Genomic DNA, 26,755 nt, shown 5'->3' on the forward strand with positions numbered 1-26,755 from the left:
GCAACAGTAGCATCATCTGCCTTGTATAGGGAGCCTTGTTAAAAGTCTTACTAAAATCAAGATACAATAAATCACACAATTATCTCTTGCCTTCCCAAACTGTAGTGTTAGAATCAGAAAACTGGCCAATATAAATTATTCATCTTCATCTGCAATCTAGTTATAATAATATTGGGCAGTTCATTTCTCCCTTCCTGCTAGAGAAGATATTTGCAGAGGAGTTATTTCTCATGCTAGAAGATCTGAGTTTGAAAGAATAGTACATTTGTCTTTGCTTGTACTTTGGAGGCAAGGGACTGATACAGTGCTGCTAAATTTATTGCAGACATAAAGTCTTTATCTCCCAGGAATGTGTGCACATGGCTACTTTTCTAAAGAGAGATGACCAAGATTTCAAAAATAACCAAAACATTCAATTTGGACATGAAGGAACAGTCTAGCAAGACTTAATCTGTCCACAGCTGATATTGATCTAGTTCAGATGTAATAGAAAAGCATGGTTGCCTACTGTGTGATCAAGCTGATATGAGCAGTACACTTGTGTCTGTCTCTTCTCTCCCTTCCTCTTTCATGTCCGTAAGGAAACCACAACCTTTTGCTTCCCAACATCTAGGTCTTCTTGAAACTGGGCTTTGAGATTCTAGCTTTTTCTGAAATTATAGTTTTAGAAATCAAAGTTTCCTGAATTTCAACACAGTGGAGAATTGTAGTTTGTTTAAAATGAGGGGCAGATCCTTTCAGACTATTCTTCTTGATGTATAGGAGAAAAAAGGGGCAGGAAACCCATATGGCCCAAGACCCGTGACTTGTTCAATATTAGCAGACAGGACTTCTCACTGCATCTGAGATAGGCTGTGATGTTCTGTTGAATGAAATTACTTTTCTGTGTTGGTTTATTTTAAAATTCACAGTGGGCATTACTTTGCAGCTTTCTTGATTAATATTTCCAATGCAACATCTTTCTGTTTATACCCAAATGTAATAGTATATGCTTCATGATGAATAAGTTAAGACATTTGCTGCAATTTATTTTGTTCTTGTCTCAGGTTGTTCAAGGAAAGAGATAACTGAACACTGGGAATGGCTTGAACAGAATTTACTACAAACACTGTCTATTTTTGAAAATGAAAATGACATAAACACATTTGTCAGAGGAAAAATACAGGTATTGAATGTCTTGTTGGCACCATTATTATCTATGGGACTAGGAAAAATTATAATGTAATGTGTATCTAGTATGAGGAAACACAAATTAGTGTAAACAGCCATGTCAGTGTTATCAAATAGCATACACAGGATGGGATCCAAATCACATGGTAGTGGCTTCTATAAGCCCAGTAGGATTTTACATGCTATCTTACAGCAGAAACACACACACCATATCACAGATATTTTTGAAATAAAATTGCAAAAGCAAATGTCCAATAAATCTTCACCGATAATGCTATTTGAAACAAGCTTAAAGATTAAAGTCTTTTTTATATAACTAGTAATGTCTTTTGTTGCATTCAATTCATGTTTGAACCATGGACATACAGATTAGTAAAAATTTCCTTTTGTAAGAAAAAAAAACCTTCTTAAACATTTTTCATGGATTCCCTCCAGTCTCCAATCATAATGAATGGGTTAATACTCCATGGAAAGTATAAGGCTACTAGGAATGAGTAATAATATATCTATTGTACCTGATATTGCTGATGTTGTGATGTTTAATGTTATACATTTGATGTTTGTTGTTTGATGCTACAAATGAAAATAATACCTGTATAGCTGTTTTCAATATTGTTGGGGTTTTTTTATAAAGATTTTTTTTTAAATAATCTTTCCAAGCTTCAATGACAGTGACAGAGAAGGTATGGCTCAATGTGTGTAGTTGGGCTGTAACTCCATTATACTAGCTGAGGCTGATGAGAGTTGCAATCCAAAATCATCTGGAGGGCCACCCATTCATTTAATAATGTAGGCTTTGTTGTGCAGTACTGTACTTCACACTGCTTTGGTAAGTGTGGGTATGGGTATGAGTGTATTTTCTTTCTTTAAACATGAAGTATGTAGATGGTTTTAGAGTGGGCTAACCTGTCATGTGTGATCCTCTGCTTTAGGGCATCATTGCAGAATATAACAAAATTAACGGTATTAGGGAGGATGATGACACTGAAAAATTTAAGGAAGCAACAGTGAAGTTCCACAAGCTGTTTGGCATGCCAGAGGAAGAGAAACTGGTGAATTACTATTCTTGCAGTTATTGGAAAGGGAAAGTCCCTCGTCAGGGCTGGATGTATCTCAGCATTAACCACCTGTGTTTTTATTCTTTTCTCATGGGACGGGAAGGTATGTATGAGGAATTTGTGTATTTATCAGCAATTTTGTTGCGATATAAAATAAGAGGAGTGTTCTAAAATTGGTGATATAGAAGAGTACACATAGAAAAGTCTGCTTCAGTCAACATTCATCAATTTGGTGTAGTGCAGACGCTTGCAACAGCACAGCCTGATGTATTTTGTCCCTTCTGCAAGAATTTCCCATTTGTTTCAGGTGTGAAGCATGTTACGTCTGTGCAGTTGTAGCTGACGGTTTCCATATCAGTGGATTAGTGAATCTTGTCTAGGGTTTAGGGGATACCCGGGATGGCAAACACTATCTTTAAAACAGCTGGTTGGACAGCTCTTTTAAAGTTCAAACTAAGAACAAATTCTCTATGTCACTGATATGAGAGCCACCACTATTTCTGTGCCAATCTGAAATAAGGTTTTAGGCATTATTCTTAATGCTTCAGTGTTAACCTGTTACGCAAAGTATTTTGGGGTATGGGCACACTGTATCACTGTCAAAGACAAAGCTTGGGGGGAAATGACTATTTAGACTATAAAGAGTTGCCATGCTGGCTGAAGGATTCTGGAAAGTACCATAACTTTTTTCAAATTCTCCTAAAGTAAATACTAGGCTCTTTTCAACTTTGTGTGTCAAATGTAGCCCAGAAAGAAGCTACATTTTTGGTATGTTTGTAACTATCATTGAATGAATTATTTTTGCTCCAGTTCTAAGATGCAATTGCTAGAAAATGCTATATTTGTCAAGTAGCAGAAATGATATGTAAACATGAAATATTGACAAAAGAACTAATCCTTGTTCAGTTGATAACTCTGCATATGAATGACTTTAGTTTCAGCTTCAGTATAGGTGGCAGTGAGTCAGATTCCAACAAGCCCAAAGACTTCACCACCTGTGCAATCATTCTGTAATGTTTATACCTTTCAGCTACAGGATTCATTGCACCATCCCTGACTAGCACCTGGTTCTTCATCATCTACCATGGGAATAGTTATAGACAGTGCCATGCCCATGATCTGTTGTGAATGCTACCGACATTATGTTTTGGTTTTTTAACTTTGGGTGTATGAAGTAAATACATAGTGCCTTAGTATTCCTTCCTATGTGTTTCATAATAGGTTATGTGGGGGGAAATGTGATTAGTTTATTGGTAAGGCAAGATAGCAGTACCAAAGAACAAGCCCTATTAAAAAAAATAGTGAGACTTCTGAGTTGACATTCAAAGGATTGTACCAAAAAAATACTAAAATTTGATAATTGTATAAATGCATAATTAATGTATATTTGTTAAAAGGCCTATGATTTTTAAAAAACAGTGCTCTTTGGGTTTTTAAACTACTGAGTGATCTTTGTCTCTGCTGAAGTTTTTATTCCTTTTAATTAGCCAAACTAGTCATCCGGTGGGTTGACATCACCCAGCTCGAGAAGAATGCTACTCTGCTTTTACCAGACGTGATCAAAGTTAGTACAAGGTCCAGTCAGCATTTCTTTTCAGTGTTCCTCAACATCAATGAAACTTTTAAACTAATGGAGCAACTTGCCAACATCGCCATGAGACAGCTCTTGGACAATGAAGGCTTTGAACAGGACAGGTCACTACCGAGACTTAAGAAGAAGTCCCCTAAAAAAGTATCAGCATTAAAACGGTAGGTTTTGGAGCCAGTATATTTTCAGGAATTTTTTTGTATTGCAAATGCTGTGTGAATTGCACAGCTGAAACATTAACTCTTCCCAGTTACATTCACCTTTCTTGGTTGTGGGTAGTGAGAAGACTGATTTATTGACATCTGTGTGTATCAATGTGGGAGCAATTGAGGAGGATAGGGATTCTTGTCAATTCATCTAGATGGCAGAGGGCTGAGGATAGAGCAGAGCTAGGCAAATTGTGGTCCCTGAAGCTCCCCATCATTTCTCCAAAACAGCACATCCAGCCCCCAATTTTATAAAAGCTGGATGAGTTTTTGGGCAATTGCAGTCTTCAAGATAGAGGATGTTTCAGTTAGCATCATGCAAATGCTGACCATACTGTCTTGAGGGATTCTGCAGACTGTGTTTCAAAAAGGTAATTTTTCTAAGCACTGCTGTCCATTGACACTTGCAGGCAAAAACAGGATCTTCCTCCCACTTGACTGGCCATCTCATCTGTGCTGCAGCACCTTTCGTTATCCTTATTTTAATTCTCTCCCTTTTATTTATTTCTCCTCTACTATTTCAACTCACGTTTTACTATAAACCATGGTTTTACATTATAAACTGTTTTGATTGCAGGCTCATTGAGTTTTGTTCCAGTCTTCCTTGTTTCATTGGGTTTTGTAAAAATGTTACTGCATAAAGCTTCATGAACACAAACAGCACCATGCATATAACAACATTCCCAATTTTCCTTACAGGTAGTTCCCTTGAATGGGGTAGAACACCAGTAGAATCAAGCAGTTGAAGGGTCACAGCTTGAAGCTGATTGAAATGCAATGTCAGTGCTAGTGTCCACAGGGCCCAGTTCTATGAATTATTCATAGCCACCATGACTATATATATATATATTTTCCCATGTCAAAGATATCTAATCTCTGGATATCTGGGGGTGGGGGGAACTGGAAGGTATTATTATGCCTGGTCTTCCTAGTGGGTTTCCCATAAGCACCCACTGACCACTGTGGCAACAGATTGCTAAAACAGATAGGTCTTTGGTCTGATCTAGTTCAAAGGCCTCTTCTTGTGTAATTACATTCCCTATATAGGATAGAGCCTCTGGTTACATTACCTCACTTACTGGACATCTGACCTGTAATATGACATATTGCTTATGACAGTAACAAATTATCTTCTGGTTTATTTTACTGTTAAATGACAATTTGTAAAATGCTGTACAGTTGGCCTTCCTTATCCACAGATTTCTTATCCACTGATTCAAGCATCCACGGCTTGAATCCAAATACAAAGAAATATAAATTCCAAATAGCAAACCTTGATTTTCCATTTTATATAAGGGACACCATTTTGCTCTGCCATTATATTTAATGGGACTTGAGCATGCACAGATTTTGTTATCCATAGGGGATCCTGGAACCAAACCCCAACAGATAACAAGGTCCCACTGTAATTTAGTGTTTTGCAAGAAGGTGCCTTTATTGAACTTTATGTGTATCAAGAAACTGCATAGTGAAATGGTATAATACACCTTAATATTGCTACCTACTAAGGAAACTGCATGGTGAACTGGTTGGTGTGTTGGACCTAAATCTGGATTCAGATTCAATTAATCAAAGATTAATATTCTAGATAACCTTGGAAAAGATTTTGGACTGATTGTAGAATAAGTAGCCATGATGGCTGAAGGATTCGGGCATTGTAGTCCAAAAATTAACTTTCCCAAGCTCTGGCCTTGTAGAAGCTTCTATCTCTCAGCACTAATACTCAATCAGTAAAAGAGCAAGAACATACCTGTGTCACAGAGTCATTGTGAAACTGCAAATAGGAATTTCATAAAGCGACTTTGTGCTTTAACCATTTGTGTGACCCCCATAAGCAGTGTGAAATTGCTTCCAGGAGAATGAGTGGAGATAGGAAGACTCATTCTCTCCCTGCCCCAATCTAGCTTTGTTCTTCTGTTGGACATGGAGGGATCGTTTTGTCTCCTTCTTGTCCAACTTAGAATGAAGCAGCCATCAGGAGGGGAGTAGAATGCTCCACACCCACAGCATTCTGGAGAGAGAGTGCTGGCTCAGGAAGAGAGGAAAGACCTCCCCTCACTCATTGGGGAACTACAGGAAGTATGGAGTGTTCCATCCGTCCTCCAGCACTTTGCTAGATTTCCATGCTGGTAGTGAAGGAGAGGAAGCACCCTCCCATATGACCAGCTGCAGGGCTGGTGGTGAAGGAGTGTTCCTTCTCTCTGTTGCCACTTTTCTTTGTTTTCACACAACTTATGCAGAAGGCCAAATCACGCCCTGAAGTGCTGCAGGATGGTAGAGGAGTCTGGGAACCCTCTCTGCCTCTTCCTCCAGATCATTGTATTTCTATCCTGGTTTCTATTCTTAATTACTTTGCAGAAATTGTGTGTTTTTAAAAAACCCACAATTTCTGCAAAGTAATTAAATGCACCAAATATGATAAACTTTAGCAATGAACTAGCCACTCCCAGATTTTAATACAGTCAGCTCTTCCTTTCCACAGGCTTGCCATCTGCAGATTGGAGCATCTGTGGATGGCCCTACACCAGTCTCCTCAATGGCCACACTCCTCCTGCATCACATTGTTCACTCATGTTCAGCTTGTGATCTACTAAGACTCCTAGATCCCTTTTGCATGTACTGTGATCAAGCCAGGTGTCACCCATCCTATATCTCTGCATTTCATTGTTTCTGCCTAAGTGTAATATCTTGCATTTCACTCTGTTGAAATTAATTTTGTTAGTTCCCAGCTCTCTAATCTGTTAAGGCCTTTTTTTCTCATAAAATGAGCTTGTAAGTGAGCTATGATTATAGTACTTAGGAAATGCCACCAAGGTATCTCTTGTAGAAAATCCTTCCCATCAATTTATTATTTCAATTTATTCACATTGTACAAAAATAAATAAGTGCATATTTATCTGAGCTGTGAGAAGTTCACTGAACTTGAAAATGAACCTAGAAATTGTGAAATACTCTCTTCAGGGATCTTGACGCTCGAGCCAAAAGTGAAAGGTACCGGGCCTTATTCCGCCTTCCAAAGAATGAAAAACTGGATGGACATACAGATTGCACCCTGTGGACCCCATTTAATAAAATGCATATTTTGGGCCAGATGTTTGTCTCTACAAATTACATCTGTTTCACTAGCAAGGAAGAACATCTGTGCAGCCTCATTATCCCACTTCGAGAGGTTGGTATAAAATCTGTCCATTTTTACTGTACTGCTTGTTGCGAGTTCATTTCTAGACACCATCTCAGCTCTGAGTTCAATCCATTTCTTTTCATATTAATAAGATTATTTGTATACTTTACAGAAAATTAGTGTAGCTTTCTTTTACAGCCATGAGTATTTCCACAGTTTTGAACTTGCTGCTGCTGCTATTGTTACTATATAATCTATATTATACTCTACAAACAAATAGATTCTGGAGTAGCTGTGTTGGCCATGCAGCAAAATACTAAATACACATTGCAGTGATGCCTTCATTAGGCCAACCAAATAGCACAAATTATGTCACAGAAGCTTTCGAAGTTCACTGGCTTCATCAGGCTAAGATGTTTAAAATCATACAGAAGAAGAAAAGTGATGATGCCAGACACAGGTCAGCATCTTGCTAGAGAAATTTGCTTAAGTTGGTGTTTAAGGTGGTTTTGAAGAAGGGTTAATGCAGGCTGAGGTCCATACAGGCCCTTGACTCTGATATGGTCACTTTTCTTTCCTTGTATGATTTTAACATAGTTGTCCTATGAAGCTAGTGAGCTTTAAAAACTGGTATAATGTGTTTTACACCATTTGATTGGCCTATTAAAGACATAGTTGCAATGCTTATTTTAGAGCAGGGGTAGGCAACCTTTTTGAGCCGGGGGCCGGGTTGCTGTCCCTCGGACAACTGGGGGGCCGAAGCCGGGGGGTGGAGCTTCCACCCTCTGGGGCGGATCCGCATGCCAGGGCGGAGCTTCCACTATCCGGGGGCGGAGCCACATGTCAGGGGCGGAGTTTCCACCCTCCGGGGGCGGAGCCGCATAATAATAATAATATTTGCAAGAAGCTACTAGGGCCAGCAATGCCATAACACAGGAAAAATGCATGCACACTGCCTCAACCCAGAAAAGAGCAAGCAAGTCCATGTGGGGGGATTTTGCAAAGAGAATACCAAAGGATAACAACAATAATAATAATAGCAATATTTGCAAGCATGGAAGCGACTAGGCAAGGCCACAAAACAACAAAAAATGCATGCCACTGTCTCAACCCAGAAAAGAGCAAGCAAGTCCATGTGGGGGGATTTTGCAAAGAGAATACCAAAGGATAACAACAATAATAATAATAGCAATATTTGCAAGAATGGAAGCGACTAGGCAAGGCCACAAAACAGCAAAAAATGCATGCCACTGTCTCAAACCACTTTCTTTCTCTCCCTTCCTTCCTCCCTCCCTCTCACTCCTACCCTCCCACCCCCCTCTCTCTCTATCTCTCTCTCTTCTCCCCTCCCTCCCTCCCTCTCTCTCTCTCTTCTCTCCCTCCCACCCTTTCTCTCTCTCTCTCTCTCCTCCCCTCCCTCCCTCTCTTTCCTCTCCCTCCCACCCTTTTTCTCTCTCTCCTCCCCTCCCTCCCTCTCTTTCCTCTCCCTCCTACCCTTTCTCTCTCTCTCTCTCTCTCTCTCCTCCCCTCCCTCCCTCTCTCTTCTCTCCCTCCCACCCTCTCTCTCCCTCTCCTCCTCCCCTCCCTCCCTCCCTCCCTCTCTCTCTCTCTGCCTCCTCCTCCTTCCCCCCCGCCCCTCCATTTATAGGAGGGAAGAGGGAGGACGGAGCCAGGAGGGAGGTGGGCGGAGCTAGGAGGGAGGTGGGCGGCGCCCATTTGAAGGCCCGGTGCGGCTGCTGGAGCCCCGTTTCAGGGCTCTGGAGGCCACATCGGGCCTCCCAGAGGCCCGGTGCTGCTGCTGGAGCCCCGATTCAGGGCTCCGGAGGCTGCATCGGGCCTCCTAATGGGCGCCGCCATTTTGCCCTTCAAAATGGCGGCCAAAATCGATGGCGATTTCGGCGGCAGGAGGGACCGGGGGCCGGCAGAAAGGCGCCCGCGGGCCGCATCCGGCCCACGGGCCGGAGGTTGCCGACCCCTGTTTTAGAGTGTATACATTGAAAGCAGGGGTTAGGAACTGTGGGAGGCTAGGGGGCCATGTTAGCACTTTGGGGAGTTGAACCATACAACCATACCCCCAACACAAAAAAATCCAAAGCATTTTTGCCCTCAAATATCCTCCCAATGGCCTCTAGGGGTGTGAGAGTATTTCCACCATGCTTTTACGCCCTCTGGGCCATCTTAGGCCCAGGAGAGGTGTTTTTTTTCAAAACAGAAAGTGACCAAAAGTAGCTTCCAGTATACTTCTGGTTTGAAAACAGGCCTTTCCTGGGATTAAAATAGATGAGGGAAGGGGAAATAGAGGGCATCTGTGGGCAAACGAATGTAGCCCTGAGGGCCACAAAACTGTCCCTGAAGCCACATGAAGTCCATGGGCCACACTTTGCCCACCCTTGGCCTAAAGACTCACAGTTGAGTCTATGCCATTTTGGTGGACAGTCTGATAGACATAATATACAATGACAAAGGAGATAGGGTGGGAAAGGAAAATAAATTTCAATAACACTTTTTCTGTTGAATTAGAGTAATCTTTATTTAAATTTTGCTTTCTTTCAATTTAAACAGAGAGTACTATTAATAAAATAAGAATGGCAGTCAGGATAGAGAAGGTTGAGAGAACATAATTCAAGTAACTAGAAACTGCATGTGATCTTTGAACATAACAGGATGTTAAATGAAAGAAAAACTTTCAGCTAATCAAATATTAAAACTCTGTAGTAATGCTTGACCAAAGATCATTACATTAAAAAAACTGTTCACTGAAGCTAAGACCTCTGTGAGCCGAAACTCTATTACCTTGAAGTCCTAATGCAATTTTTATTACTTCTGATAAACAATCTGAATGTAGTGGTTTAAAAATCTCATTCATGCTCTTGAGAGGGGGCTTTTCAGCATCTTCGTTTCATTTCATTTATTTATTTATATTTTAACCCATGGTGCATGAAAAACTACTGAAATTATGATATCACAACCTGACTTAATTATGCAAGAGTTTTTGTTAAGACTTTAATACAGGACCATAAGTCAGAGATACACTGTGTGTTTACATACAAATGTTGCGGAGTTTTGTCCTCGAGTTGAAATCACAAGAGAGCAGGTAATGGGAAAAATACTTTAAATGAGCTACTCTATAGCCGCAACTTGTTGGAGACAGTAAATATACAATGCTGAGCAGTAGGCTGTCAATATATGGTAGTCAGAGTCTGGAAATATAACTTCTTTGTATGACAGCTTCTTAAATACAATGCAGGCTGGGGATTCTGGCGGTTATAGTCTCCGAAGTAACATTTCTAAGCTTGACTACTGCTTTGTGACATCAGCTACAACGCTGAAGCTTGCCTCATTGCTCAACCAGTTTTATTGAAAATATCTCATTTGTTTACATAGATTTCTTAAAAGTTTGATAGAAGATGATCCTTGGAAGAGCTGTGCTGCTGGTAAATCAAAATAGCTCTCCTTCAAAGTGAGATTTCCTCAGTTTTTCTGAATGAAGTAATGTTATGGATCTGCACATTCCTGCTAATAAAACCATTCAGAATAGGGAAGTCCTTATTCAGCACATAGCACTGATTATTTAGTCTTTTGAGACTGTAACTCTTGGCCAGTTCCAGTATGATACAGTAATACATACACTGGAGGAATAAAAAAAAGAGGTGGGAAATCTTGGCCTTTTCACAGTACACAATATTAATAATTCTATAATTCTGTTATTGTACTTTAACTGCCATCCTTTGGAATCCTGGGGCTTATAGTTTGGTGGGGCACTAGAACTATCTAGCTGAGAAATCTAAATACTCTTCCCTAAACTGCAAACTCCAGGATTTCATAGGATGTCTTTATAGCACTTAAAGTGGAATCATGATGCTATAATTGTGTAATGTGAAAGGGCTCAAGATACTTTGGTTCACAGATGCCTCCAGCCACTGTGGCCAATGGTGAAAGGAAAGGTTAGAACATACAATGTGTGTATAGGGGGGGGGGGGCTACACATTCAAAATAACACTATTACCCATTTGTTTTTCTTTTGTTGTTTCTATTCCCATAGGTAACTATTGTAGAAAAGGCAGACAGCTCTAGTGTACTGCCTAGCCCATTATCCATCAGCACTAAAAACCGAATGACATTTCTCTTTGCCAATTTAAAAGACAGAGACTTTCTAGTGCAACGAATTTCTGACTTTCTTCAGCAAACTACTTCCAAAATATACTCTGAGAAAGAGATTTCTGGAAGTTACAATAGTTCAGATGATGAGGTGAGTATATAACAGAACCCTTTCTGTCTTTGAAATCAGTTCAGCTGATTTTGAAGTCATCTCACATTTCATATTCCAAAAGTTATTTATTTATTTATTTATTTATTTATTTATTTATTTATTTATTTATTTTTAAAAAAAACAACCTATCTCTTCTCATAGTTAAATGCAGGAAGACATGTATCCATATTCAGAAGATATCATCTTGTTTGGAAAGTTGCCTGATGCTGGTGTAAGCAAAATGCCAGCTATTGACTGTTGAATGTTTGCCAACTTGCAGATAAAATACACGGCAGTAAAATGTGCCATGATGGAGAACATGTTAAATTACAATAATTAATTATAAAAATCAGTTTGGCTGTATTGCAAATGCAAATTAGTTTGGATAAACTACCAAGACTGAAAATGTTAAGGCATAGTAATCTAGTTTGCCAAGTCATAAAACCAGGCTCTGTAGTCAGAATTTTAAAACATGGCAGTGAGCCATTACCTTTCTGAATCAGATGACTTTTTAGACTGTGCTATTTTTCATTAGATGTGTGCTGTTTTTAAAAAATGTGATTGATTTATTAACAGGCTGAAAGTATAAACACTTTCATAGTCTTGAAAAGATCTCAAAGGTTATCAATGGTCCCTCTGTTCCTACTTTTGGCTCAATATGGCTATGAGGTTTCTGTCAGCAGTTACTGTGAGTTTGCACACAGCCTGAAACACTCCAAGTAAAATCCAGTGCACCAGTCATTTATGATAGTCTCCTAAAAGTGGAAAACAAGAATGAAAGAGGGGCGTTGAAAGAACCAGACAAACCAACAATAAGAGACAGGGCTGCTGTATTTACTGTTGTAGGTGAGAAGTTAAGAAAACCTAACACAGAATGAAGTATCTGTGTCAGGGCCACATTTAAGACGTAGTGTTGCCTGAGGCAAAATGCAAGTGAGTGCTTGCCCTCACTCCCACCCCATCTTGAGACGCCAACTAGACTGATCATTGTAAAAGCCTTGACAATACAACAGTATCTTCCACTTCAACTAATGATGGTTCTTTATCTTAGGGATTGCAACATAGCCCACATGGCCTATGCAGTTTTAGCCACCATCAATGGCTCTCTTCACCTGACCTTTGCTTCTTGTCCCAATTCCTGCCCAGCATCAACTGCTTCACATGGTCACCTCATTTTGCCTAATGGTAGGGCTGGCCCTGGTCATAGTATATGTGTTAAGGTAATTCAGCTTCAGATTAGTTGGGCCAAGACTATAATTCCTCCACTTAGTGTGGCATTTATATGCTTTAAAAAAAACTTTGAAAAGTTCAGCCTGCTGTATTACCAGTTTTTGTGATTTAAATGTGAAGCGGCAGCAGCATATAGCATGATGTGCTACAGATAACCTTCTCTATCCATCTCAATTACAATTTGAAGGCTACAGTTTCCAGAATCCCCAGTTAACATGGCCATGCTAGCTGTGGGATTTTGGGAGTTGTAGTCCAAAAGCATACCATTTCTATGTTCTCCTTAAAGCTTTGATGTGGAAAGGCTGTTTATTTCTCCAACAGACATTCTTCCTCCAGCTTCTGTTTTTCCCTTGCTAATTTTTCAAACTTGGTTACAGTGTAAATCCCATTGTCTCAGCACCACAACACACAAGATCAAGGTGACTGAACCACTTATCTGCCACTAAAAATGGAAAACAAGAAAGCAGGGGGAATGGCTATTGTTACACAGTGGAGCAGAACACCCTGCAAGGCTCAGACAATTGTATTGCTCTTCCTGGGTGTGCGATTTTTGCTAACCACATCCAGAGTAATTAAAAAGCGTATTATGTTGTTCACTGAAAACTTTCCATTCCTTTTCTAATAACCCTAACAAGGTTTTGTGTTTGAGGAATGTTTAGACATTGCTTTCTGAAAGGATTAAACGTTCTCTAAAAGGGAAGGAATTTGTGTTCCTTGAAGCTTATTTCTCTTGCCAGAACTTCAGCCCTGCACTCTAATGCAGTTAATTTATTTAATAGTTTTTTTAAAAAAAAAACACAACCAAAATGCCAGGAATTCATTGTTGCAAACAATCACTATGCAGGACTCTAATTTAAATTAAAAGGCTACAGTCACCTGACTCAAAAGGGGGCAAAGGGGGCTGCAGGAGCAGCTCAGGTCTTCTTGACTTTAGGGCAGAACACATTTGGCAAAAGCTGATTTTACTGCTGCAGTGCTGCCCTCTGGCTGCCCTCTCCTTTCCCACCCTCAGGAGCTTGAATTACTCAAAGCTCAGCACTGTGGCTGGCAGACGAAAGCAGTGGGCATCATGACAAGAGAAGCAATGCAGGCCAAACTGCTTCCTGCCACACAGCTATTAAAAGCTCTGGAGCCCTTGTGGGATTCACAATTAACAACCCAGTGGGCGCCATTATAGTAGTAGTACAGTTCAAGCAATTTGATCCCCTACCCCTGCTTCTGCAAGGTATGTAGATAACAGTGATACTCCCCCTTTTTCCCCCCAGGTATATTCAAGGACAAGTAGCATCTTTTCATCTAGCCCTCAGCGAAGCCTTAGTTCTGAAGCAGATGGGGAACGACATTTCAACTTGAACGGTAACAGCATCCCAACAGTAACACAGGCACTAATGACCATGTATCGTCGGCGTTCCCCGGAGGAGTTTAACCCTAAATTAGTAGGTTGTGCTGCTTTTTGCTCTCATCTGGTTTACAGAAGTGTAAAAAGAAATTAAAAAATGAAATGTGAACTATATTTGGACAGGTCATCTTGACAGATGGGTGGCTGCATAATCAGCATAGGAAAACATTTCTTGCCCTAATCAATCAGTCGTGTAGTAAAATGGCTGCATGGTTTCTGTGTGAGGGGATAATATGAAATCAATGCATGGCATGTGGAGCTTTTTATCAGGAATGTCCATAAATTTATTTCAACAGCTATTTAAAAATTTAAAAGGACAGTTTGTTGTTGGGTGCCTTCAGGTCATCTTCAGTTTATGACAACCCCATCATAGGGTTTTCTGGGACACTGAGTACAGTGATTCCGCCAAGATCGCCCAGTGGATGTTCATGGCCTAATGGGAATCAAACATTGATCTCTAGAGTTGAAGTCCAATGCATTACACCATTCTGGCTCTCAAAAGCACATTAGGCAGTTGGGAAAGATCCCTTCTATTTGTTTCAAGTTCATATAAATTCTTGTGGTGTTGTGTGGCTTCAAGTTGTTTTTTATTTATTATGGCAACCCTAAGGGGAACCTATTGGGAGTTTTCTTGGCAAGATTTTTCAGAGAAAGTTTCCCATTGCCTTCCTCTGAGGTTGAGAGCCCAAGGTCACCCAATGAGTTTCATGGCTAAGCTGGGGATCAAACCCTAGTCTCCAGAGTTATAGTCAAACATTCAAACCACTATGCCACTCTAGGTCTCTACTTAAATATTTCTATTTAATTTAGATATGTCTTTTCCTTGTGAAATTTTTGTTTAAGAAGTTAGTGCTGTATAGTATCTTTAAGGTCCTCATGTGGCCATATACATATCAAAAGGTGTTTCTTTTTAAAAATTAGAATGGTGAACACCTTCTTTTTTCATATACTCTTCCTTCATTGAACACTAGATTACTACATATTCACAGGGACACCCACATTCTCTCTCTAGGTGACATTACAAAGTCATATAGCAAAATGCCAAATAAATGTGATGTTGGAATCATTATAGTGAAACAGTGAAAGTGCTGTTGTAATCTGCTGCCTTTGTGGGGAAAATGCAGTATAAACAGATATTAAGAAATGTATTTAAACCGTGTCTTTTCTCACAAATTAGGACTCAAGGGGGCCTACAATTAGATGCAAGTATTGTATAATGGGCCAGCATGGTGTAGTGGTTTGGGTGTTGGATTAGGACTCTGGAGACCAGAGTTCAAATCCCCTCTCAGCCATGAAAACCCACTTGGTGATATTGGGCAAATCACACACTCTCAGCCTCAAAGGATGGCAATGGCAAACCTACTCTGAAGAAACCTGCCAAGAAAACCCCATGATCAGGTCACCGTAAGTCGGAAATGACATAAAGGCACACAACAACAACAACAACAACAACAACAAATAATAATAATAATAATATCATGCTGCCAACTTCTTTTTTTCAGTGAGTCTCAAAGGTCTACAAGATCTCTCTACAATAGAATATTTGTTACATTACTCAATTTGTGCAGGGTAGGGGCAGGTTCCACCTATAATAAAGGAGTATTTTCTTTCTGGATGCATGGCTCAATTTTATTAAACAGGTTGTATGTATTGTCTGCATTTTATTCTTTCTCCTCTGCTATTTTTTAAGGCAAAGGAGTTTTTAAAAGAGCAAGCTTGGAAGATTCATTTTGCTGAATATGGCCAAGGCATCTGTATGTATCGCACAGAGAAAACAAGAGACCTTGTACTAAAAGGTATTCCTGAAAGCATGAGAGGTGAACTATGGCTCCTTCTGTCAGGTAAGTAGAAGTAGATAGACAGTTCCATAATGCTGAGTCAAAGATCTCGCAGCTTACCTGTTTCTATATAAAACTGGTGGTCCAAATGTCAGTGGTGCATTGGCTACAGAATAGGGGAGACTGTCAGTTGCAATTCTAAGAATCAGAAGGAAATATAATGTTATGGACTTACTGATAAGCATGTTTAGGATTGGCCCATATTGGAGAGACGGCTTTATCTGTACCTGCTGATAATGTAAAGGTTTTAAAGACTTGAGATTAAAGTGAAGTTACCTAGCTGAAGTCTCTCCCCAGATTCATGGAGCATGGGGATTTATGGCTCAAGGTAAACCTTTTGGGTGAATGGTCATGACAAGGGAAAGTTCTTAAGACCTATTTACAAGCAGTTCACCATAAGGTATTAAAATGCAACTCTTCTGACACATTTGAATGAATACATGCTTACTCATTTGCATATATACACATTACTTACTGTGGCTCTGTTAGAATATTTATACTGTATATTTGAACTCTTAACAAACTACCCCTGATTCAGCAAACCTTATCTCAGAATTCTGAAGACAACCAACTTGAAGTTAAAGTTGATGTTTGTGAAAACATTATGTGTTTGTTGTACTTAGTGGCTGAGACCTAAAGAACTACTTTAGGCACTCCCAAAGGCTTGGGTAAGCCTGGTGAAATTTCTTATTTTATATGCACTATAGCAGCACTCCATGCCATACCACAAATTCTTTATGAAAGTTCCTCTATTTCAGAGGTGATTTGCCAGGTGGGTGAAGACTTTGATAGTCAGTCTCTCTCTCTCTCTCTCTCTCTCTCTCTCTCACACACACACACACACACACACACACACACACACACTAGCAGAAGATCTCCTTGGGCATGCAGAGATAACTGTGCAGCTCTTTTAGATCAGGGGTAGGCAACCTTTTTGAGCCGGGGGCCGGGTTGCTGTCCCTCAGACAACTGGGGGGGCCGAAGCCAAAAAATAAATAATTAAATAATTTTTCAAAAAAATTAAATAAATAAATAAACCAGGACAAATGTAGGACAAAATTTTCAAATGGTGGACACTTTTTAAAAAAGTGGAGGACACGTGAAAAAATTTGCTGATTTTTTTAAAAAATGTTAATATAAATGCATGTTTCTGAGACTTCTATAGACAATTGCCCCTGCACGCAAGAGGCCAAAGGCCCCGGCGGCAATCGGCGGCAGGACTGGGCTGGGGCCGGTCCCAAGGCCTCGCCGGGCCGCATCCGGCCCGCGGGCCGCAGGTTGCCTACCCCTGTTTTAGATATTGACCTATTTCTATAACCTACTTTCTATTTTATCACTGTGTTCTCTTGCATTAGGAGCTATTAATGAAATGGCCACCCATGCTGGCTATTATGAAGACTTGGTAGAGAAATCCATGGGGAAATATAATCTTGCAACAGAAGAGATAGAGAGAGATTTACACCGCTCCCTTCCAGAACATCCTGCATTCCAGAATGAGATGGGCATTGCTGCTCTGCGGAGAGTTCTAACTGCTTATGCATTTAGAAATCCCAACATAGGATATTGTCAGGTAACTGTGGCTCTTGAATTCAAATTTCTTTGCTCATCAGTGCATTGATTGAACTATAAGACCAAATCTTCAAAGAAAAAGGTGCTTTATATATCCAGCTGATTAATACTAGCTGATAAAGACGCAGTTTCATTATATGTGTACATTAGAATCTTGTAAGGAATCCATTAGCATCAGTAGTTTTTGCATAGTAAATTAGGCTTTGCTAGAAGTAGCAGTGCTGGCCCAAAACATTTTGCAGTCTCTGAAGAGGGGGCTAGGATGTGTGACTATGTTGTAAGGGGTGTCATCCTGGATCTTTTGCAATGTTGCATATGATACTGAAGTGAAATAAAGTTTACATCTTCATTTCCTTCAGATTGTTTCAGTGGAGCTCTTAAAATACATATGAGTGGTTTTGGCAAGATTTGAGGGGTATATTATTCTTCGCAAACTTTAAGGGTAGTCTGAAGATACAATGTTTACATACATAATTAAAATTAACTTTATTGATAGCTTATAAAAGAGCTAATTATACCAGAGAAGGTGAGGGGAGGGTTAAATTAATTCTGCTTTCGTTCTTAATCTGGATCAGTCTCCTGCCAGTCTGGTATTCTCGAATTGGTGTTGGACTTCAGCCCCTATCATTCTGGTTAACATAGCTGATTAGAATGGTGGAGTTGTAATCCACCATATTTTGAGGCCAGTGGGTTGCAGAAGACTGATCCATTTGAACTTTAACAGGATAGTCCCCAAAATCCCAGTTCAGATCCAAGAGAGAAGTAACTGGCCCACATGTAGAAGGCCTGTGTGTGTGTGTGTGTGTGTGTGTGTCATCAAACAACAGGGGTGTGTGTGTGTGTGTGTGTGTATCCCAAAATATATTGGGCTTTTTCTAGAATAAATCAGCCATCTATTGAGCACTTTGAGACACATCTCCAATTTTGCCTGTGGGTTCATTTTTAATTGAAATTGAGAGATATTGGACAGGATTTTGTTGCATACAATTTTACATAATACACACATTTGTGTGACAGTTTTCCTTATATAATGTGTTTCTGAACATTATTTTCACTAATATATGTGTGTGTGTGTGCACGCGCGCACACACACACACATTTTCTAAATATGAATTTTTGCATGTATTTTTGGACTAGACAACTCCACTGCAAAATTTGATGGTGTGATTTTCAAAGGCTGGCCAATGTTTGTTTCCTGTAATGGTCTAAATGTACAAAATAAATGAGTTTGCCATAAAATGTTAACGCAATGAAATTCTCCTCCGTTCCTATCAGCAATGTTCTAACAGCCTTTCTTGAAATTGTAGATACATTGTACTATATACTATTTTTTTAATGGTCATATTTTTTCTGAAGTGTGAGTATGACATTAGAGCAACTTAGGGGAAAGGAGCCAGTTTTTCACCCTGACAACTCTCTCTCTCTCTCTCTCTCACACACACACACACACACACGCACACACACACGCTCGCGCATGCACACATGAACACCAGCATCTCAGTGATGCAGTAGGCATGACACTGAATCTTTTCTGGTTCCTGTTTTAGAGTATTTGCAGCTTATAAAGGCTAATGTGTTTGTGAGTGATCTGAGTGTGTTTCAGCCATGAGAGGGGGCTTTTTGAGCCCCCCCCCCCCAGTAACAACAAAAATGTGGTTATGGTATCACAAACACATCAACCTTTCCCCACCATTAAATGGTGGTTGCCTGAAAACAGAACCATGTGAGAAGTTCGCTGTCTTCATTAAGTAGCTCTTCATGGGTAGGGTTGCCATAACCCGGCAGGGGGCGGGAATTTCCTGCTTTTGGACCGTCTGCACGGTCACGGTACGGTTTGCCCCCCGCCCCCAGGTTTGCCCCCGCCCCCGGGCTTTGTTATTGTGCCACTATGGCGGCGCCTTTGGCCGCTCTTGTGGCCACCACTGCCGCCACCACCATTGCAGCCGTCGCTGTGTAGCCTGCTGTGGCTGCTCCTCTGGCCGCTGCCGCCGCCGCCGCCACCACCGCGGTTCGCCTCCGCAAGCCGGGCCTGCTGCCTGTGCTGAGCCCCGCGCCTCCGCGCACCCACACTCACATTTAATCTTCCCGGGCGCGCTGGAGGGCCACCTACTATTGGCTGGCAGGCTGGGCCTGGCTGGCCAATAGCGGAACAGCCCGCCCCCTGCTTCAGTAGACTATGACTGCTGGCAGGTGCGGGGCTGTTCCAGCTCTCTGCCCCCATTGGCCGCCCAGGTTAAAGAGGATGAGCTCTCCTCTGTTTACTTCCTGGGCCAGCAAAGGACTGGAGCGGAGGGCAGCCCCAGCCGCAACAAAAGTGGCAGCAGCAGCAGCAGCAAAAGGGAAAGGAGAGGACCAAAGGTAGGCCTCTCTGGGCCGGGGTGTGTGTGCATTTGGCTTCCACGTTTATCATCATCATCATTATCCAAAGTCCTAGCTGTGTGAGTGTGAGTCAGTTTGCAAAGGGACCACCATTCCCAGAATTCCATAGCATTCAGCCGAGGCAGTTAAAGTGGTCTCAAACCAGATTATTTCTCCAGTGTAGATGCAGCCCAAGCCTTTTGCCTCTCTTATGCCTGAGATTTCAAAGCCCAGCCCTGGCACCACAACAAACTACAAATCCCAGGATTCCATAGGCTGTAGTGATGAGAGTGAAAGCAGTGTGGCAGCAGCCTAGGTGTGCTTAATGCAGTTCTTAACATGGTGCACCTCTTGCCTACAGAGTCTCCCAGGCCCCAGCGGGGCCCTAGAATCCTCCAAGGCCTCGCTGGGGCTTGGGAGAGGCTGTCTCCCAGGCCCAGTGAGGCCTTGGAGAAGGTTTAAAAATGTAGGACCTTTTTTTTGTTAATTTCCTGGCCAGGAAATAATAATAATAAAAAGTCCTACATTTTTAAACCTTGTCCTACATTTTTCCCGGTTTTGAGGTCCTCCGGGATGGCAACCCTATTCATGGGATCTGGGTGAAGGCACACAACAACAACAATAAACTGGTTTTGTTTTACAATGGACACTTCTTTGACTACTGAAAATGCTTCACTGGGCTCTTCTGGGAGTTATCTGTCTGTGGCCTGATTTACCAACATGAACATTTGCACTCACCTGCTAAGATTTCTGTTAGATGGCATGATTTTGCTTTAGCTGAATGATTCAGCTAATCTATAGTTACACATATTCTGACCTCACTTTCAGGCACATTATCCAACCTTTGAAAGAGCATGGCTTTTGCTATTTCTCAGTGAGAGTTTGGGAGGGAGGGTTGCTGTAACATGTTGAAGCTAGTCCAGCTCGCATAGTTCCAGCTCTTACTGAAGATATTTCATGGCCTAGAGCCATAGCTGCTTTCTAAAACTAGGGCAAAAACTAGGGCTGTTGCTTGATTAAATCTGTTGTCTAGAATGTTTAAAATCTAGTATCTGTTCTTTAAAAAACTTTTTTTCTAGGCCATGAACATTGTTACATCAGTACTGCTGTTATATGCAAAAGAAGAGGAAGCATTCTGGCTGCTTGTGGCTTTGTGTGAGCGCATGCTGCCGGATTACTACAACACAAGAGTTGTTGGTATGTTGAAGGAAATGTTTAAAGAGCCAAATCCTTGGGAATTTCAGACATAGTTTTTAGACCAACAGAATGTGAGTTTTGATCTGCTTGTTGGGGAAGCATGAATCCATTAATGTGCCATGATGGATAAGCACAATGGTGGCCTGTTGTCCAAGCAGGAAAGGGGGTCTATAATGGATGTGAAAAATTGTCACAAGAAACAATTGTCGTTACATCAACGCTTCATATAACGTTACGGTGTACATAGAATGGGCAAGAAAAATTACCTTGCAAATAGAAGTCATCAAGACCACAGGTATACCCCACTTAACTCTTAGGTTTCCAGTAGTTTTCATGGTATTCCAGTTGATAAGAGCTGAGAGCTAATCAGCTTCACATGCTTTCAGTGGGACACTGTTGGGCTTTTCTCCACACTCCACTGTTCTAGTGGCTTATGTTTCTTGGAACTTCTAGAAGTGAGGGGTACTAAAACACGTAAGTTTAGCTTCTTCCAGGGTTGAGAGGTGTACATATGTGACTTGGGGCACAGTGACTTCCAAATGCATGCTCTCCATGGATTACCATCCTCCACAGCAGAAAAAATGCAGAATTTTATTTGCGTTGAAACATGTTATGTATCCGTTATTTACCAATAAATCTTCTACACAAGTCGCTTTATCTCATCCCGATAACCCTCAAATTTGTTTTGATATTGTAGCCATGATTAATAATTGGGTGATTGGGGCGCTGTCTTTTATTTTGAAGAACTGATTCAAATTAAGTTCCTGTTTCATAGCCAAAAGCAGGCCTTTCATTGCATGTTTGTGTACAGTAAAATAGATAACATTTACTGGACTGTAGAAATGGATAAAGATGGCTGGCATCCTTTTAATGAATTACAGTGGCCCAAGCTGGAATTATGTCATTGCAACTCATTTTTATTTTATTTTTTGGTTGTTGCAGAGGTTTCAGTTTTGGTCCAACCACACAATGACTAGAATCCTCAACGCCTAATTTGTAAGCACTGTAGCCTTCATCCCCAGCACAGTCATTTCCGTGTTGTTGGAAAACAGGGGAATGAGCGGGGATACATCCAGTCATGTCCTTGTAGGAAGAGTGTCTGTCATCTGCATGGATATCTCAAGGAACTCCTGCAGTCTTTGCAGATGTCTGCAGCAGTGCATCTAGCTACAGGAAAATAAGTTGAATACATCTCCACTCGTCCCCCTGCTCTGCAACAACAGAAATGACTGTGAGGTGGGGCTGTGTCACTTACAAGGTGAATTTGGGGGGATATCCTAGGGAGACATAACTATGAATCTGTAGCTACATGATCAGTGTCATCTTTCTTCTGAAGCAGTATCTCAATGTGATGCTGAATTTCAGTGACAATCTGATTGTGCAGACTAAGACAATAGATCCCAGAGTAAGTGCTGTTGAGATCTTTGATAATCTTCATGTTTGTTTTTAGTTACATGAAGCAATATCTATCTATCTATCTATCTATCTATCTATCTATCTATCTATCTATCTATCATCTATCTATCTATCTATCTATCTATCTATCTATCTATTCATTCCAGTAGCTTGTAGTACTGGAATGGATAAAAGCACTCATCCTTTGACAGGGAAAAGACACTGACGTTCAATGTAACCGATCTGGAAAACCCTTCCCGTTTTTTCTTAAATTTTTCTGTCATTACACTGACTCAAATTTCATGTATGAAACACTGATTATGTCTTACAGGTGCTCTAGTGGATCAAGGTGTGTTTGAAGAGTTAGCTCGAGATTATATTCCCCAACTCTATGACTGTATGCAAGATTTGGGAGTCATCTCCACCATCTCCCTTTCCTGGTTCCTCACACTCTTCCTCAGTGTCATGCCCTTTGAAAGTGCTGTGGTTGTGGTGGACTGTTTCTTTTATGAAGGCATAAAGGTGATATTCCAGTTGGCACTTGCTGTGTTAGAAGCAAATGTGGACAAGCTGCTGAACTGCAAAGATGATGGTGAAGCTATGACAGTGCTTGGAAGGTAAGCTTTGCCTCTTCTTGCCTCAATACTGTAGAAATGTCTTGTAATGATAACAATTCTATTTGCAATATGAAGGTGAAGGCTTCCATGGCTGGCATCCATAGTTTTTTGTGGGTTTTTTGGGCTATGTGGCCATGTTCTAGAAGAATTTATTCCTGATGTTTCCCCAGATGCTGATGAAACGTCATGAATGAACTCTTCTACAACATGGCCACATGGCCCGAAAAACCTACAAAAAACAATTTTATTTGCATTAATACACTTTCAGCAGATCACTTTCTTCCCTTTTAAATAAGTAATTGCCACAAAGCTTTTCATGTAATAATGAAGGAGAAGTATAGCCATTAAGTGAAGGACTTAAGACTCTCATTATGTCTTACTAATTGGCCCCCTGCTAGCACTGGAACAACTTTGCTTGAGTCTGATATTAATTTTCTGTCTATAGTTGATTTCAGAATAAGAAGCTAGCTTATGCGAGCTCAAGCAAGTGGTTTCTGTAACTCTGTATTGTTGAAGCTTGACTAGCAGAGTGCCTAAAGAAAAATCTCTTCCAGCTTGTACACTATGGACTTTGATCTAGCAATCACCCTGGGATTCATGCATGTAAAGCAAGGGCAATACAGCTGAGCTGGAGTTTCATCTCCTTGTAGACTGTATTATTTGGATCTTATTTAAATTTAATTGCAGATTCTCTCTTACTCAAGAGAGGAGTTTGATCACGCATGGCTGGAAACTGAACATAGCAATGTGGAACTTTTAAAATCTTGATCATTAAAATCCTGAGTTTCATAGAAACTGTAAAGCAAGGTGTGAGCAATTTTGAAAGATCTGACAGCATGTTTTGCACACACACTGTGGCCAGCACTTACCACAACCACATTTCTACCCAAAATGTGACTGTTTACATTTCTCCTCCAAACTTGGAAATGACCAAAAATTCACTTTTGGAATTGGTGGGGAAAACCAAACACCTGTATGCATGTTTTCTAAAGCAAGGCCCTACATCTTAGAGGAGAATCACCACTCCTGGTATGCTTCTGGTAGTGGTAATTTTAACTTCTGAGCATTTTTTTCTGGGCAGCCCCACATAAATGGAGTGGGAGTGTCATGGGCTGTGTGTTTCCCATTCCTGCTGTAAAATGTTGGCCTGGATAGCTTTTTTAGTACATGCAAAACCTCTGTTTTGTGACTACATTGCAGAAGCTTTGTGTAACATCTGTGCTCATCATATTATTTTCCAAAAGGGAAGCATCACATCCTTAACTCCATCCACATGTTCTATTTACATTCCCCACCCCCTTTAGCTAACTGCTGCTTTCCAGTGAATAGCCTTAGGCAAGCCTCTGTTTCGTATCCTCGTTCAATATGTAGTTTAAGGATCTCATTATTCCTTCTTGTTGTTGTGTGCCTTCAAGTAGTTTCTCACTTATGGTGACCCTAAAGGTTTTTTCTGATGCTGGGAGTGTGTAACTTGCCCAAGGTCACCCAGTGGGTTTCCACTGCTGATTGGGGATTCAGACCCTGTTCTCCATAGTCCAAAGCACTAAACCATGCTGGCTCCAACCCCACTATTTACAAGGTTGTTATAACTGAATATATAACTGAACTGTATGAGGGTCTTAGAGTGCTTTAGAACAGGCACTTAGAATAGGTGAGAAACCTATGACACTCCAAATGTTGAGGAACTAATACTCTCCAGTATTCATCAGCATTGGCCAGGTTTACAGGGGCTTATGGAAACTAGAATCAAACATCTAGATGCCACAGGTTCCCCAGCATTGATTTATACATGATAAATTCTGTTGTTACGAGCTCTCATGGTCTCTAATGTGTTTGTATGTGTTATAAACTTGGCAGGAAGGTAGTTAATGGAATGTACATTATTTCTGTACTTAAGATTATGTTCACATCTTCAGAAATGTCTGAAATTGTGCTGTTTAATTTCCCTTGCCATCGGTAGGTATTTGGACAGTGTGACCAATAAGGACAGCACTTTACCACCAATTCCACACCTTCACTCGCTACTCAGTGATGATGTAGGGCCATATCCTGAAGTGGATATCTTCAGGCTCATCAGAACTTCCTATGAGGTATTGTGAAAAAGATACTGTCAGCTATCAGTTGGAACATGAGGGAGAGAGGGTGATAATAAACAACTTCCATTTATGCATACAATTTTCCTCTGATAGTAGGCATTTTAGAACTAATTTATTTTGTCAACCATATGAAAAGGAAAATGGTATAAAATAAATAGTAAGTTTGACTTCTCACCTAGCTCTGTCCTTGTGTGAAGACTAGAGAGAAAATGAAAATCTATTTAGTATTGTAGATTTGAAAGCAAAGTTGGGTTATTGTTTTTCCCGCCCTTTACTTTAGAAATTTGGAAGTATTCGGGCAGACTTGATTGAGCAAATGAGGTTCAAACAGAGATTGAAGGTAATCCAGACACTGGAAGACACTACTAAACGTAATGTGGTAGGTTTTTTGGAGTGCTTTTCTGATCAACTGCCCTTTCCATTTGGAAGATCAAATCGCTTCTAGGTGCCTAAACTCTGTCTACTCTTCTGTTTTGAAAGGTACGAACCATAGTGACTGAAACTTCTTTTACAATAGATGAGCTAGAAGAACTTTATGCCCTGTTCAAGGTAAGATTGAAATAGCTCTCTAGGTAATATGTTAGTAGTATGAGGTAGTCTGGTATCTGTGTCATGTGGTATTTTTGTCCCAACCATTTTAACTGAAACTGTCAAAAGTAGTTTGAAGAAGATGGTAAAATTATAAATCCTGTTTTAGTTCAAGTAGAGAAATTTGCAAAGCTTTGTGTAATATGGAGCTTGTCCCTCCATATTCGTTAGGGTTAGGGGCACAAGACCCCCATGAATATGAAAAACCCGCAAATAACAAAACCACCATGTTTTTACCTGAGAGGACAACTCCCTAGGAATCTCTAGGTTTTCCAGCACAACTCTGTGATCAATGTCCGACAGATACACTGACCATAGAACTGCACTGGAGGAGCTACAAAGGTCTAGTATAGTATCCTCTCTAGGAATTTCTAGGTCTTTCAGCAACATTTAAAGTTGACCATAGAGTTGCACTGGAGGACCTAGATATTCCTAGAGATAGCATACAGTGGACCCTTGCCTTGTGTGGGGGATCCGTTCCGGACCCCCCTGCGTAAGGCAAATTCCGCCTATGCTTGAGACCCATTCACTTGAATGGGGCTCGTGCATGCGGCGGTGCGGTAGCACACGTGCGCCACAGGCATACACCCCATTCATTTGAATGGGACGCACTGCCCCTTGCACCCCACTGCCCCTTGCACAACGGTCTCACTGAATAAAATGGTCTATCTCATTCTCTATCTCTGGAAATGTTCTAAAAGTAAGAATACGTAAGACTGCTTTTGGGAGTAGCAGCAGTTTTTTCCCCCCACAGTTTAATTAACCAATAATTAAACAATAATGTTTAATGTTAGTACTACCACAGTACATTTGGACCTTCATATCCGCGGCAGATGTGCCCCCCCACCCTTGTGGATACAAAAAAATGTGGGATCTTAAGTCCCAGTGTCCCTAATAGCAGCTTGACAACCCAGTAACTGCAAAAAAGAATGCCAGCTGTAATAATTAAAATTATATGATATTAACACTATATGAGAGCCAGCGTGGTATAGTGGGTTTGAGTGTTGAACTACAATTCTGGAGTCAGGGTTTAGTTCTCAAGTTGGCCATGAAACTCACTGGGTGAGCTTGGGCAA

General features: G+C 40.8%; 1 protein-coding gene across 1 annotated transcript in view; it reads left to right on the forward strand.

Moving 5' to 3' along the window:
- Positions 1 to 26,755, forward strand: part of LOC149312951 (TBC1 domain family member 9) — a 69,824-nt gene that overhangs the window by 33,415 nt on the left and 9,654 nt on the right. Inside the window, exons 3-15 of the mRNA XM_089525758.1 lie at positions 1,047 to 1,165; positions 2,103 to 2,331; positions 3,716 to 3,977; positions 6,984 to 7,191; positions 11,186 to 11,392; positions 13,888 to 14,058; positions 15,712 to 15,862; positions 17,215 to 17,429; positions 20,866 to 20,983; positions 22,710 to 22,995; positions 24,956 to 25,085; positions 25,372 to 25,470; positions 25,572 to 25,640. Coding sequence (XP_089381884.1) covers positions 1,047 to 1,165; positions 2,103 to 2,331; positions 3,716 to 3,977; positions 6,984 to 7,191; positions 11,186 to 11,392; positions 13,888 to 14,058; positions 15,712 to 15,862; positions 17,215 to 17,429; positions 20,866 to 20,983; positions 22,710 to 22,995; positions 24,956 to 25,085; positions 25,372 to 25,470; positions 25,572 to 25,640 — 2,264 coding nt within the window. The remainder of the gene's footprint in view (positions 1 to 1,046; positions 1,166 to 2,102; positions 2,332 to 3,715; positions 3,978 to 6,983; positions 7,192 to 11,185; positions 11,393 to 13,887; positions 14,059 to 15,711; positions 15,863 to 17,214; positions 17,430 to 20,865; positions 20,984 to 22,709; positions 22,996 to 24,955; positions 25,086 to 25,371; positions 25,471 to 25,571; positions 25,641 to 26,755) is intronic.

This window comes from Sceloporus occidentalis, unplaced genomic scaffold, assembly GCF_023333645.1.
Source record: "Sceloporus occidentalis isolate IW3139 unplaced genomic scaffold, rSceOcc1.0.p SCAF_5, whole genome shotgun sequence".
In the NCBI taxonomy this organism is placed as follows: domain Eukaryota; kingdom Metazoa; phylum Chordata; class Lepidosauria; order Squamata; family Phrynosomatidae; genus Sceloporus; species Sceloporus occidentalis.